General features: G+C 39.4%; 1 protein-coding gene across 8 annotated transcripts in view; it reads right to left on the bottom strand.

Moving 5' to 3' along the window:
- Window positions 1-16383, bottom strand: part of DOCK7 (dedicator of cytokinesis 7) — a 254019-nt gene that overhangs the window by 832 nt on the left and 236804 nt on the right. For all 8 annotated transcript variants that reach the window (XM_006862471.1, XM_006862472.1, XM_006862473.1 and 5 more), the window contains 2 exons: window positions 15660-15766; window positions 4958-5125 (listed from right to left, as the gene is read on the bottom strand). In XM_006862471.1, the coding sequence (XP_006862533.1) occupies window positions 4958-5125; window positions 15660-15766 (275 nt within the window). The remainder of the gene's footprint in view (window positions 1-4957; window positions 5126-15659; window positions 15767-16383) is intronic.

Here is a 16383-nt window from a genome sequence, read left to right as displayed (position 1 = left end):
AAGAATTATGGTGTCAGCAAAGAATATTGAATATACCATGGACTACCAAAAGAAGAAACAAATCTGTCTTGGAAGGACAATCACAGTGTTCCTTAGAAGTTTGGGTGCAGAGACTCTGTCTCACATATCAGGAGAAACCGTTCCTGGGAAAGGACATCACACTTGGTAAAAGGTTGGCAAAAAAAGAAGAAGCCTAACAAGATGGAGTGACACAGTGGCTGAATAATGGGTTCAAACATACCAACGATTCCACACACTAACACAGGGTCATTATGAGTTGAAATCAACTTAGTGACACCTAACAACACATTTAAGGAAAATGTAGGTGTTTCTTAAAAATATTAAGTCTTAACAGCATTGGTTGTCAAATCTTTTGGTCAGGGGCCTGTTTGCATTCTTAGAAATACAGGATCCCAGAAAACTTTTGTATGTGTGTGTGTGTGTTACATATTGGTATTTGTCATTAAAAATTAAAACTAAACATTTTAAAATAATGATTCATTTAAAATACTAACCCACTATGAGTCAGAACCAACTCTATGGCACTTAACAATAACATTACCATGGAGCACAGTGGCTTTGTAGGATAAGCACTGAATACAGGGCTACAAGGTCAGTAGCCTTGGAAACCCTTTAAAGGATTTCTATGAGTTGGAACCAAGTTGACATTTAACGACAACAACACATAGTTACTGTTATGTGCCCTAATAGTGACATTATGCACAACAGAATGAAAACACTGCCAATCTTGCAAGAAATTTAAGAAGAATGGTACATTAACATATTTAATGTCTGGTTTAACAGAAGACTTACATCTTTTGCACTCAATCTTTTACAATACTACCAGAAAAACTTCACTCTACCTTCATGAGAGAATGGGAGTGAGAAAGACAACATCTTGGTGTTAATAAGAACTTAAGTTTTTGACCTCAGAGACAGCCCAGATCACACTTTCAAGATGAACCACTTAATACCAGCCTGTGAAATAATCTCCCAGGTTTTGTAAATCAGCAAAATAAAAAAGGATTTTTAAAATTTTCTAAATTTGAATTAGGATGATGGGAATAGTTTTGAAAGACGAGGAACTTCAAAAAGTTTGTGGAAAAATGAAAATAAAAGATAATGGAATTTTAATATTTGGAAGCCCTCTCCTATCTTCTAATGTATATCTTTATTTAGCTCAAGCTTGAATTATTAATTGCTTTTGAGTTTTCTGTTAGTTTTCAATAATAGTATGCATGTGGGATGGCAATAAAAACTTTTGTGTGGTAATATAGATACTGATAGAATTGTTAAGTGCTGTCAAGCTGATTCCAACTCATGGCGACCCTGTATAGGGAGGGTGTCCGAGGAGTGGCTGGTGGGGTTTGGTCTGCTGACCTTGCAGTTAGTAGTCCTCCCAGATGCCTTGATAAAATTAGTGGGATGCATCTATCCTGAGGGATCTCTGCTGCTGGAGTTGGTGGGGTGAGGCCTATTTTTCAGATTCATGCAGTTACAGAGCTCCTCACCAGATGGCAGTTGCACTAAAAGTGGGATGTTGTTAAGTGCATTTGCGACCATTTCTTCTCAGAGCTACCCTCTATAGGGTTTCCGAGCAGTGGCTGGTGAACTTGAATTGCTGACTTTGTGGTTACCAGTCCAGTGCTCGTCTAGTCTAGAAGTAAAGAGTATAGGTGGGCACTATGTGCCAAAAGCTCACAAAAGGGTGTTTTTTTTGTTTTGTTTTGTTTTTGCTTATTCATCTTGCCATTAAGTTTAAGACATGAGGTTTCTGATCTGAAGGAAAACAAAGGGCAAGTACAAAGAGATCATGTGTCAACTCTGAATCTCAGAGTTTGTTGGTTTTTGTTTTTCAGTCCAGGGAAAGCTGCAGTTTTGGAAGCCAGATGTTATTAGGGAGTAGAAGAGTTCTTTAAAAAGGGGTCCTGGTGTGATGTAGGATAATTACTAGACTGTTTTTCACAAGGTCAGCGGTTCAAACTCACCAGCTGCTCCTCAAAAACCCTACATAGGGCTGCTATGCATCTGAACCAAGTCGATGGTACTGAACAACAACAAACTTAAATTTTCCTGCAAATATTAAGAAATGAGCTTGAGGACTGACCAGAAAGTAGATCATAATATGATATAGCAATAAGGGAAAGTTTCTTTTCCACTGAGAAAAACAGGTGGCATCTGAATGAGGCAGACTTGAGATTTTCATTCCCAAATTTAAATCTTAGTGTTCTGAATCAGGCAGACTTGAGATTTTCATTCCCAAATTTAAATCTTAGTGTTCTCAATCAGACAGGGACACTCATGATTGTATTTATTTAGAAAATTTTTACAACTGAGTTTAATTTCTGCATTTCACTGCACTTCCTAAATCCTGCTCATTCTTTTACCCAAAAGTACCTGATCAATTAAAAAGGCACTATCCCCATCAGTGTATGCAAATGATTTAATTTCCTGAAAGATAATAGTAAACTAAGTATATTTTTATTAAATTCATACCTTTCCCTTTTCTTCTACCCACGCAAATGCCCTGTGTTCCTCCTCCTGCTTCCCAATGCCTACCCTGAGATCGTTTTTCAGTATCCAAACTCATTTCCTCCAAGGAGACCTTCCTGATAACCCCAAACCAAAACCCATAACCATCAAGTAGATTCCAACTCAACAACCTTAAGACAGAGTAGAACTGCTCCATAGGGTTTTGTAGACCAGGATTTAAGTGTCTCCTTCCCATAAGTTACATCTGTTGTTGTTAAGTGCCATCAAGCTGGTTCTGAATAGGGTTTCCAGAGACTTGATGGTGAGTTTGAATCGCTGGCCTTGTGGTTCAAATTGACCCCGTTGCCCAATCTTTATCTTACAGTGCCACACCAGGACTCCTAAGTTTACCATTATAATGCTAATCATATAATTGCCTGTTTACTTGTATTTCTCCTTTAGACTGAGCTCAATTCATTCAAACTGCTCAACACCTATCACACAAAGCTGACATACAGCAGAAACCTAATAGACAGGTTTTGAATGAAAGTGAATAAATGAGTTTTATACTGTGGAGCTGTAGGATCAGCACTGGACTGTGCACCACAAGGTGGGCAGTTCAAATTCACCAGCTGTTCCTCGGAACCTATACAGGGTCGCTATGAGTCGGAACCCACTCAATGGCACTTAACAACAACAACAACAACAGGTATAGAAGAATCCTGGTGTGGCACTGTAGGATAAAGCCCTAAATTGCAAGACTGGCTTGAACTGCAAGGTCAGCAGTTCAAACTTACCAGCTGCTCCTTGGAAACCTATACAGTGTCGCTACTGAGTTGGACCCAATGGCATTTTAACAACAACAACATAAGTACTGAGGGAATACAGTGGCTTCATACAATAAGCATTGGACTGTGAACCACACAAGGTCGGCAGTTTGAACCTACCAGCTGCTCTGCAGGAAAAAGATGAGGCTTTCTGCTCCGGTAAAGATGTAAAGCTTGGGAAACCCTATGCAGGGTCACTATGAGTTGGAACTAACTCCATGGCACTAACAACAACAAATAGGTACAGAATACTAAATTACTGAAGAACAGGGACCAATTCCCAGGTGATTTAAACAGTTAACTTTGCCTTGCTGCATAGTATACCATGCATCAATATTGTTTTCCTATAAGCAACTTCAAAGGCCTTACAAATTTATCAGATAACTATACCTTAAGAGCTCTACTGTTTCTCATTCAAACAAAAAGGTGATAAAATACCAGGGCCAGAATAATTCAAGAGCTGTGTGAACATTTTGACTTTTGAAATGCAAAAAAATAGCTTATTTTTAGCTAGTATTATGCCCTTTCCAGAATTCAGATGCTCAAAGGAGAAATGGTCTGTTACTATCCTAGGACCTTTACATCTGCAATGTCATTTATCTCTCCAACAACTTTGCATTTTAAGTACTGCCATCTCAACATACAGAGAAGAAATCTAAAAATGAAATTACCTGCTCAAGTAGAACTAGGAATCTAGTTGTAGGATTTAAGAAAAAGTTCAACTTGTAGAATATTCCAAGTTATTCTCAATTTCTTGTTTGATGGAGAGAAATACTGAAGTCTTCTAGATACTCACTGGGGTTGCCTGCTTTGATACACATCTTGGAGAACATACTGCATATTCTTTACTGTCATGGCAGAGGGACAGTAGTTCCTGGTGCCTGATAGAGTCTAGTGAATTCTTCCCTGCAAAGTGCTATCAAATATGGCTGAAGCTTAAAAAAATCCTTTTAGGGAAAGAAAAAATCAAATTGACTGCCATCCAGTAGATTCCAACTCATAGTAACCTTATAAGGCAAAGTTGGACAGCTTCATAGAGTTTCCAAGACTGTAAATCTTTATAGGAGCAGATAGCCTCATCTTCCTCCCTTAGATCAACCGCTAGGCTTGAACCTCCAACCTTGTAGTCAGTAGCCCAACACTTAAACCACTATGCCTACAGGGTACCTTATATTTTAGGAAGCTAGGATTATTATGGAGTCCTGGTGTGGCGCTGCAGGTTAATGCATTGGACTGCAAAGTCAGTTTGAACTGCAAGGTTGGCAGTTCAAGTTCACCAGCAGCTCCTCAGAAACTCTATACAGGGTCACTAATGGGTTGGAACCGACTAGACGCCACTTAACAACAACAGCAGGCTTACTATGTGTGGTACAGTAGTTACTATGTGTGGTACAGTAGTTACTATGTGTGGTACAGTAGTTACTATGAGGGTTAATGTAACTTTGGGATTCTCATATTCCTGACAACTAGCTTTATTATCTTGTAAGATCAATTAATGAATAGGGAATAAAAGGTTTTTAATAGCTGAACTTTTTCAGGGAACACAATATCCTGAATCCACGTAATAATGAGAAAAGTTAAAAGAAATACTACCCCAAAAAGCAATCTACATAAATTTGTTTTTTAAAGATCTCTAAAATAAAGGAAATTAAGCATACCTGTGGCAGGTGATAGGCAATACTGCCTTGTATAACTGAGGGATCTTTCTGTTTATCAGAGGCTGTAGGGCTTCTTTAAGGCGATGATAGTTTCTCTCCAATTCTCTTTGATATTCCTTTTGATCTGGCCCAATTAAGCTCTTATTTTTTCTCAATGCATCCTCACACCTACGAAAAACAGTGTGTTATCAAAAGATTTCTTCTGACCTCATCTGGGGGTTTAGTAGTATGCATATTCATTAAGATGAGAACACATTTGCTTTTAGCTGAAAGATAAATACCCTAATTTGATTTAGGTTTAAGGCAGGGAAAAAAATGATCAAATGAATTAATTTACAATCTCATACGCTTTCATTTACATTTTTCATTTAACTTCAAATTATTTAATATCAAATTCAAAGGTCCCCACAACTACATGTCTATTGTTATTAGGTGCCTTCGCATCAGTTCCTACTCATTGTGACCCTATGGACAACCAAACGAAACACTGTCCAGTCCTGCAGCATCTGTACAATTGTTAGGTTTGAGCCCACTGGTTTTGCCACTGTGTCAATCCACCTCATTGGGGGCCTTCCTCTTTTTCTCTGACCCTCCATTTCACCAAGCATGATGTCCTTGTCAAGGGACTGGTCCTTTTGATAACATGCCCAAAGTACGAGCCAGGAAGTATCACTATCCTGGCTTCTAAGGAACATTCTGGCTGCACTTCTTCCCAAACAGATTTGTTTGTTCTTTCACAGTACTTTTACTATTCTTCACCAACACTAAAATCAAATGCATCAATTGCTCCACAGTCTTATATTTATTCATTGTCTAACTTTCACAAGCATATGAGGTGATTGAAAATACCATGGCTTGAGTCAGGCACACCTTAGCTATCAAACTGATGACAGATTTGTCTACTGCAATCCGTCTTTTGATTTCTTGACCGCTGCTTCCACGAATGTTGCCTGTGGATATAAGCAAAATGAAGTCTTTCACAACTTCAATGTTTCTCCTTTTATTATGATGTTAATTGTTGGTCCAGTTGTGAAGATTTGTTTTCTTTACACTGAGGTGCAATTCATCCTGAAGGTTGTAATCTTCATCAGTCAGTATTTTAAGTCCTTTTCCTTCCAACAAGCATGGTTGTATCATCTGTATACTGCAAGTTGTTAACAAGTCATCCAACGCTGATGCCATGTTCTTCATCGGATACTCCAGCTCCATTGATTATGTGCTCAGCAAACAGACTGACTTAAGGAGGATGAAAGGATCCAACGCTAGCACACACCTTTCCTGATTTTAAACCATAGTGTTCCCTTCCTTGTTCTGTTCAAATGACTGCCTCTTGGTCTATGTACAGGTTCCTCAGGAGCAAACCTGGAATATTAAGTATCCTGGAATATCTATGCTTCACAATGTTATCCATATTTGTCATGTTCCATGCAGTCAAAAGCCTTTGCACAGTCACAGTAAAGCACAAGTAAACATCTTTATGGTACTCTCTGCTTTCAGCCAAGATCCATCTGATGTCAGCAATATTATCCTTCCTTCATTCCACATCTTCTTCCTGAATCTGGCTTGAATTTCTGATGGCTCCCAGTTGAGCTACTGCTGCAATCATTTAAAAATTATCTTCAAGTAAAATTACTTGCATGTAATACTAATGACACCAGTTCACTGATTTCTGTATTCTGTTATGTTTATTGGTTCCTTATCACACTAAACAACATTCATATATGTGGAGAAAAGACTTCAGCTGTCAAATACTTCATTTTGCTAGGATCAACCATCAACACTCATAGAAGCAGCATTCAGGAAATCAAATGGCCCATCAAGGGAGAAGAGCACAAACGGAATGCGAGACCTTATCCAGAGAAGCAGTGACACCAGAGATGGGGGCAGAGATTGGGTCATGGAGAGAAGGAGGGAGCAGTTGAGGACTATAGATTCATGGAAAGAGAGGGACTGAGAGCTGGCGGCCAGGAGGCAGACTTGCAGAATGTGCCCTTTGGTGTTGTAAATTATCATATATACCTGAGTGTTTAAAAAAAAAAAAAAGGAGCTAAAGTGAATAGAAAGAGATACTGTTATCTGATGGTACATGGAGGGGATTATAATCATTGTAATGAAACAAGGTGTATGATTTGTTGAGTGTAAACCTGATGCTCTGCCCTGTAAACTTTCATTCAATTCAAACTAAAAACTTAAAATAAAAAAAAAAAAAAGAAATCAAATGGCATATTGCATTGGGCCAATTGCTGCACAAGACCTCTTTTAAAATGTTGCAGAGCAAAGATTTCAGTTTGAGGACTAAGGTGCGCCTGACCCAAACCACGGTATTTTCAATAACCTCGTATACATGTGGACATGAATTAGGAAGACTATAGAGGAATCGATGCATTTGAGTAATAGTGTTAGAAGAGAATATTGAAAGTACCATGGACCAGAAAAAGAACAAACAAATCAGTGTTGGATGAAGTGCAGCCAGAATGCTCCTTGGAAGCCAGGATGGCCAGACTTTGTCTCTCATACTTTGGACATATTGTCAGGAGGGACCAGTCTCTGGAGAAGAATATCATGTTGGTAAATTGGAGGTCGGATAAAAAGGGGAAAACCCCAAACTAGATGGGCTGACACAGTGGCAGCAGCAATGGGTTGTTAAAGTATAGGATTGTGAGGTCGGCAAAGATCAGGCAGTGTTTTGTTCTGTTGTGCACAGGGTCGCTATGATTTGCTACCAATTTGATGGCACCAAACAACAACAATAAGCACCGAGTCCAACAAAAACCACGAGGTTTGAGGTTTGAGCCCAGCAGCCATTCTGCTGGAGAAAGATGAAGCCTTCTGCTCCCTCAAAAATGTAAAGCCTTGGAAATCCTAGAGTAGCTATGAGTCACAATCGACTCAAGAGCATTTAACATCAACAAGAATATACCATTACAAGATGTTCAATTGCTCTGATAATTGGAGAAATGTGAATTTATCCACAATTACCTATCATTGACACCACCAGAGCTGGTAAAGTTAAATCTCAAACAACATCAAGTAGTCTGGTAGGATGCATAGCACCAGGAACGCTCACAAACACTATCTGCTATGAATATATATTTGGCTTACACACTTGGAAAGGAAAAGTGACATTATTTAATACAACTGAACTTATGATCCAACACCACTAATCTTAGGTATAAATTCCAGGTGCACATGTGCATAAATATATCGGGAGAGGACTCATATGTTGCAGCATTTATAACAAAAGCAAAACAAAATCAGGAAACAACTGCAATACTCTCCAATAGAAAAATGAATAAATGGTATCATATTTATGCAATGACATATAGGAAAATAAATTTTTGTAGTAACATTATCACATATTTCATAAATACTGAAAACAGCAAAGCACAGAAGAATATACACACCGTGACTTCATTTATATAAAGTTGCTAAACATTCAAATCTAAACTACATATATAAAATTATAAAGGCAAGCAAGGAAACAATAAATATGAAATTCACATTTTATTACTAAAACCACTTATATGCTTTTTAAAATTTTTCATTAAATAATGACTAGATTTTGAAATGTATTTATCACATTTGGTATTAAAGAGTAAGACAAAAAGTTTATTCCTACCAGTTAGCTTCAGAAACAATGCAATCATTACTCTGCGGTTCCCTCCTGGCATGTCCTCTGATCTCATCTCTGAAGGAAGGGAGGAGGATGAGATCAGAGAAGGACGTGCCAGAAGGGGACATCAAAGTATGATCATGCTCTGTTTCTTAAGATAGTCCAAAGCTTTATTGCCACCACAAGCCAGGTCTGCAGGCTGTAGTACTTCCTCTCTCTCAGTGTTCTCAAAGTTCATCCTTGCTTACATGAACCACCCAAAATCAGCATGCGCACTCAGAAATGAAAAGAAAATGACAGAAAGCTTGCGTCTGTGAGAGAGGCTTTTGGAGAAAATTGTGGTTGGTGTGATTCTTTCTCTTGCTTTTCAAAACCCAGGGTGTTTTCATGTGGTCTCTCTGGGCGTGGGGTAGAACATGGGGCCGACTTCGCAGACCTCCAGTCTTTGGCTCCAAGTCAACTACACCTGTCCAGCTGGCCTTTGGCTTGAGAGAGGCCCAGGACCCGGGCATGGAGCAGTTCCATAACTGCAGGTCCTTCATAAAGACACAATTCTATCTGACCGATGGTCTGTACTTTCTCATCTTGTGTTGGTGGAAGACACTGAACTTAGGGCATGACTCTGTATATGCTGGTGAGGGCGTCTTTGATATCTGTGATCTGGTGGTAGTTGAAGTGTGGTTTTATCCCCAACTTTCAGAGCATAATGTTGAAGTAGATCTGTCAGTAGACATCTACCCAGGCTTTGGCTGAAGTACTTCTCAGAGCCATGGGCGTCCCGCTGGAGAAACAGGTACCATGTTTCTACCATTCACGTTTCCAGGCCTGGCTGCCGCTGGAGGACTAATGGACAGCTTCAGTCCAGTACATCATCACATTCAGCAAAAGATCCTGAATCTCTTCTGGATTAAAGTGTCTCTTGCACTTTGTCAGGCCATAATCCATGGATGGTCCAGTAATCGGGAGGGTTGCTACAGTCATGTTCGACTTCCTCACACACAGTGGGCAGCCAGTGGTGAAACATGTTCAGATTCTTCCACTCGTGGCTGTTCCTGTGGACGTGGTCTTGTTTGGGAAAAGGGTCATTAACACAAGGTGGCCACAATGAAGTGGGGAGGGTCCCTGTTTACTAAGAACTCTGCAATGCACAGGCAGCAAAGAATCAGACAGCACAGTAGGAAGTTGTGAAATACTTTGGGCTTCATTATGCCGAGCCTACATGTCTACCCACCCTTTGTCTTACTCTTTAATAGCAAATCCCACAAAACACATGATGAATGGTTTCAGTAATAAAAGAAACGCAAAGTGAGTTCCATTTAAAACTGATTAGCAAAAGTCACTCTAGTCAAATGGCATATTTAAAGCAAGGTCCACTGAGACTAAACACACTTAATTCTTGGTGCACTGTAAATACTTATCACCTTTATGGAATGCTCTTCATATTAACAACCAATCGTAATGCTCATGCACTTTGGCTCAGTAATCTCATCCTAGAAGTATTCTCCCAAAGGAATGAGTCAACAAAAGAAAGAACTCCACTGTGGAGTTAATGTGTTAGTTGCAGTCACGTTAATTATGACTTACAGCAGCCCCAAGTATGTGCAGAGGATAGCTGTTCTACAGGATTTTCAAAGCTATGACCTTTCAGAAGCAGATTTCTAGGTCTGTCACCCAGGTGCCTCTGGTGACACCAGGAGCCTCTGGTAAAACCACCAATCTTTGCTTTAGTAATTGCATGTTTATCCATTTGTGCCACCTATGCCCCCCAAAATTCAGATAATAGAGATACAGAAATTTGCAGCATATTAATTTGATGAAATTAATTTGTGATGATTAATATCAATTATTGTGATAAAAGCTTAAATTTAATTGGAAAATACATGTTTAAGGTTATATTTTAAGGTTGTATATTATGACTGAACTATGGTAATATGTTGTTGTTAAGTGTTATTGAACTGGTTTCGACTCACAGTGACCCTGTATAGCGTTTCTGAGGAGTGGCAGGTGAGTCTGAACCGACATTGCAGTTCAAACCAACACTGAGGCTGAGTGCATTACCCTGCAGCACCACACCAGGACTCCATATTGACATAAAAATTGAAAGGCTGGACGAGGATATTGGATTTTGTTTCTGACTCATCACCAAAAAGCAATCACCTCAGTCAGCTTTATTTCTGAAAAAGGAAATAAAGACTTCCCTTTTTAGAAAAAAATGGGAGAGAAAAACGGTTTGTTTTTGTTTTTTTAAATCTGAAATTAAAAACTGAATTGGTTATGACTTTCTTTATAGCGGTCATATGTTGATGTTTGGGAGAGAAGGAGGAGACCTGATTAGTTTTTTTGGAAATTTTGTTTTGTTTTGCTTCCTTAAAGGGGAAAAGTTGTTATACACAGTAACACTTTAGGAAATCTATTGATACAGGATTACATTCCCCTATAGCGAAGACATACAAAGAGAAAGACACTGTTTAAATTTGTAGTCATGGTAAAATATTCTTAGACAATAACAGGAAAAATCATACCTTATTATGTATTATTAAATATCTATGACCTAATATAGGTATGGAGTCCTGGTATGGTGCTGCTTGAACCCCAAAGTCAGCAACTGAAACCCACCAGCTGCTCCCCAGAAACGCCATTCAAGGTCCCTGTGAGCCAGAACTGACTAAATGGCACTTAACAACAATATAGTAGGTATTGTCCTGGGATCATCTGGCTCACAAAGATAGCAAGGTGTTTCATCATTTTTGCTTTTTATGAAATTTCCCCAGTAATAAAATTAATGCTAGAAATATATAAACTCTACGAGTAGGAAACAGGGACTTCCAGCAAGATGGTGAAGAACGCAGGCGCACTACACGGACCCTTACAACAAAGATGTAAGAGACAAAATAAAGTAGACACAGATGAAAATTCTGGACCCTGAGCATCAGAAGCCAGATTAGAGAAGGGTTTGGAGTGCCTGCTGAGAGGGAGACTGGAGATTGGCTGGTCAGATGTAGCTCAAGTATCCTATGAGCAGCTTTGCAGCTGAGTGAGGTCTGCCAGAGCAGATTCTTCAAGCAGACGACTGGAAAGGTGTGATTTCTTCTTTTTCTACATGCTCCTTGATGACCAGAAATGTGGCCAGCTCCCACCCTCATCTGCTCCTAGTGCAGACCCTGTTCTCTGGGAGTTTGGAGTCACGTGGTTGGGAGTCACATGAGTTTGAGATGGGGACAGGCTGCACCACTTTGGTGTGATGTTTGGGTGCCTGGATTCAGGTGGGCTCAGCTTCAGACCTACAAAATCCTCATAGTCACCAGGCCATCATTTAACCAGTCACGCTGCCCCCAGCTTCCCTGGGACCCTAAAAGACACCAAAACCAGCTCCATCAAGGGACCCCATGAACTACTTCCAGATGTGTGCCCTGAACATAGATAACATCCAAGCCAATAGGAACTCCATCTAGGGCTGGAACTCCATCTAAGGCTGCTGCCACATCCCTTCCACAACCACCTCCACAACTCCTTGAGTTGCAGGAGTCCCCAACAGAAGTCTCCTCTCCAGGTCCAAAAACCGCTCTGTTTGCTTTACAAATACCAACAACCTCACAACACTCCAGAGGCAATAGACAAGTTTAACTCACACAAAGAAACAACAGAGAATGATTCAAATAAATGACCAAGATGCAGAGTCAGAAAATGATTTTGTGAAAGAAAAGGTAATAAAACTAATGGAAAAGAATTCAAAAGAATTAGGTACCTTCAAAGGATCGACAAAAAGATCAAGGAAAAGAAGGAGAACCCAATAAGAACTTTACAAGAATTCATGAAAATACTATAGGAACAAACAGGCAAAATAAAAGCAAATTTTGAAACAAAACATAACTGCAATCTGAAATCCATAAGATTAATATTAAGATCTCAGAAATGGACAATGCATTGAAAGGGCAAAGGAGTACATAGATGTGAAGCAATGGAAGCCCAAATTAATGAACTTGAAGATAAACATCTCAATACTAGCATGCTAGAGGAACAATCAGAACAAAAGAACGAAAAAATCTGAAGAAAGCCTAAGTTATATATGACATCATGAAGAGGAACAACTTATGAGTGATCAAAATTCCAGAACAGGAAGAGACAAGCACAGTGAAAATTGTTGAAGAACTTTTAGAGGAAAACTTCCCTAACATCATGAAAGACTAGAAGCTAAGCATACAAGAAGCTGAATGTACCCCAAACAAGACAGATCCCCAAAGAAAATCACCAAGATATATCACAATTAAACTTTCCAAAATCAAAGACAGAGAAAGAATCCTGAGAACAGCTTGGGAAAAAAGAAAAGTTACTTACAAAGGAGAACCAGTAAGACTTATGTCGGATTTCTCAGCAGAAACCATGCAGGCAAGAAGGCAATGGGATGGCATATACAAAACTCTGAAAGAAAAAAACTGCCAGCCAATAATCATATATCTAGCTAAGCTGTCCCTCAAATATGATGACGAAATTAGGACATGTCTAATAAACCCATTCATTGTGTGATTTTATAAGAGAAACCACAATGCCTAAGGAGTCAAAGACTAAGCTTCTGACAGGTTCTGATGTTACTTTGTTACGTGACTATCAAGTTTTTTTTTTTTAGTTTTTTTTTAATGTTTTATTGTGAATTATGTGATAGTCTACATGGAAGAACATCAGCTTTACATTCATTCCATCATCCATCATTTTATTGGCATAGTTATCATCCTGTCCATACATCCTCACCCAACCAAGGTAACCTGTAAGCCTGCACCAACCCCCACCACAGTCCTCAGCCTTTCTATCTCCTCATCCCGAGCCCCCAGCCCCACCATCTCTTGACGTTGTCTTCTCTGCCTCCATCCCAGGCCTCACTGTCTCTCTGGGTAGGATTCCGCTCTTCGCTCTTCTCCATTGATGGTCCCAGGGTCCTCCGCTCCTAGACTGATAAGTTAATCACTCCCCCACTCTTTGCTACAAAATTTCCATCTTTAGATTTCCAACCCTCACAATCAGTCCCGATAACAATTATCCACCATTGCATCACAAGAGACCCATCCATATTTCGTTTCATCAGCCCTTCCTGGACAGGCTGGACACCACTCACTGGAGACTCTAACTTCTTCCACGCCCTCTGGATCTAGGTTCCCTCCTGAAAGCTTGTAAGCCAGTCACTTCTTGCCTTTGTATCCCTCCCCCTATTTTGGGTAGCCAATGTCCAAGTTGCCCATCCCTGTCTACCCTTTGTGTGGAGGGGATGGGTATAGTTCTTGCACTATCAAGTTTTTCATTTGTTGGCATACAAGGCCCTTTCAATCTGGTCCCAATCTACTTTTCCAGTCCTTTCTTTGACTGCTGTTAGGTGCCCTTCAGTCTGTTCCAACTCTTAAAGACTCTGTGCATGATAAAATGAAACACTGCCCGGTACTCTCCCATCCTCACAACTGTTGCTAGTTTGAGCCCACAGTGTCTATTCAATTTCTTGACTACTTTCATTCATATATTCCACGGGTTCAGATTCACTTGATTACTTGTCTTTCACAGAACAGAGTCTGAACTTGGTTCATGCTGTTCAATTAGGAATATATTCCACCTCAATTCTGCTGAAAACTAATATTCATCCTCCCAAGGCTCAAATGTCAACTTCTGTGAGAATCCTTTGCTGTTCCCATCATGCAGAATTCATCATTCTGTTTGATGTAATGCTAACAAGGATGGAAAATAAAATATCACACTGATAAATGACTACTGGTTCTTACTGCTTACCTCAAAATTTAATACTACTTACTAGCTATTTATTATGTGCCAAGTATTAGCCCTATAAATTTTCCCACTCTGCAGAAAAGAGTTAACAGAACAGGCCTGAGGCTGATGTCCTTAGGAAAGCCTGCTTGCAAGTTTGTTCCTTGGCTGGCATCTGGGAATTTAGATTTGAAGGGTTCCCATGATTCCTAGAATGGGTAAGAGTGGTTCATGATTCCTAAACTGTTTATACAAACAATAAGGATTCTTTGGTTGTTTGAATGATTGTATATTCCTAAGTGATTTGGTGTACATTCAAAAAAACATAGGGAATAGAAGCAAATACTGTTGAATGATGATGCATGGAAGAAACTGTAATCATTGCAATGATACAAAATACAATAGGATGAGTGTAAAACTGATGTTCTCTCATGTAAACTATCACTTAATTCACAATAAAACCTTCAAAAAAAACCCACTGAGGCTTATGTCAAACACCTGCTTTCCTTCTGGGAGTCTGGAATTTTGGTATGCGTCAGGCAAAGACCTATGTGACAAGCTCCCAGAAAACACTTTAGGCACTGAGTCTCTACTGAGTTTCCCTGGTAGACACCATTTTACACATGCTGTCATATCTTGTTGCTGAAGGAATGAAGCATATTCTGTGTGACTCCACGGAGAGAGAACTCTTGGAAACCCCTCCCTGGTTTCCTCCAGAGTACACCTCAGTCACCTTTTACTATAATAAATATTTGTCATGAGTACAACTATATGCTGAGTTCAAGTAGTCTCCCTAGTGAATCACAGAGCCTGTGGATGAGCTTGGGAACCCTGAACACACCAATATATTACTTTAATTTTAACAACCACTTGTGGGAGGCAGATATTACTATCCTTACTCCCTAGATTACAAAAATGAGCCTCATAGAGACTAAGTGATTTGGAACAGGACATACAATTATAAGGTCTGGAATTGAACACATATCTTTTGCTTCCAAGTTTGTTGCTTGTAGTTTCCTGACAGAAGGGAAGCAGAAACTCACATGCTGAAGCCCTAAAGTCAGACAGTCTAATAATATTCTCAGGTTTAAATATTCCAGAACACTGGTGTATAGGCATAACAAGGGTGTATAGGGAGGGAATACGTATTTGCTGCTAAATAACTATAAATCACACATGGATGGTTTCTCACTGTGAACTACTTCCCTATGTGAGGGAGTTTCAAAAAGTTCATGGAAATCTTCCATTACCTTTCAATTCAATTCTTTCATGAACTTTTTGAAGCCCCCCAGTATTGTGTCTTTCCAATGTGAAGACTTTTATGGAGGATCTTTATGCCTTCAATACCTTTTAGTAAAATCTTTGAAGCAGAGTCGCAGTTTGTTATGATGTCTGAAGAGCTTTGGGTCACTAGGTATTTCCGATAGGAAAACCTGGGCAACTTCCAATGGTCCCTGTAAAACAAGAAAATATACAATGTTTTATTTTTTTTTTTTTCCCCCTTTAAAACCATAAAGATTAAGTTTACCTAACAATTTTTCTTAGTGCTGAAATGGCTACATGTAATAAGCCTGGAGTACATGTCTAAGCCTATATTAAAACTCTTCAGAGACAGATATACAAAAAGATGCTGTAGGATAAGCACTGAACTGGTACCCAGAAGGTTGGCAGTTCAAACTTACCAACTTCTCCTTGGAAACCCTACACAGGGTCATAATGAGTTGGCATTGACTTGACAGCACTAACAGCAACATATGTTTTTAGTTTTTCCTACGTCAAATCTGTATTCTTGCCTACTGAAATTAACTTCTTACAAATTCTCTTCTCAAAGAAATAGAGCAGGAACTCCAGGACTGACTACTGTGCTAATTAACACAGATTCTCTTGCATAGGGTACATTCCTTTACCTGGAATATTTCTAAGGATTGAGGCTAGGCCTAAAATGATGAGCAAAAGAACCTGAATGAACTAGGCAGTCCCTGGGTTATGAAGAAGATGAATTCTTATCTGTGTCTTTAAGAATTTATAGGTCAGTCAGAGCAGGTACTTATAGTTCTTATTTAGTCTTATT

This window comes from Chrysochloris asiatica, unplaced genomic scaffold, assembly GCF_000296735.1.
Source record: "Chrysochloris asiatica unplaced genomic scaffold, ChrAsi1.0 scaffold00048, whole genome shotgun sequence".
NCBI classification, from domain to species: Eukaryota; Metazoa; Chordata; class Mammalia; order Afrosoricida; family Chrysochloridae; genus Chrysochloris; species Chrysochloris asiatica.
Note: the sequence above shows the minus strand (reverse complement) of the source record. Positions and strands in the feature narration are given on the sequence as shown.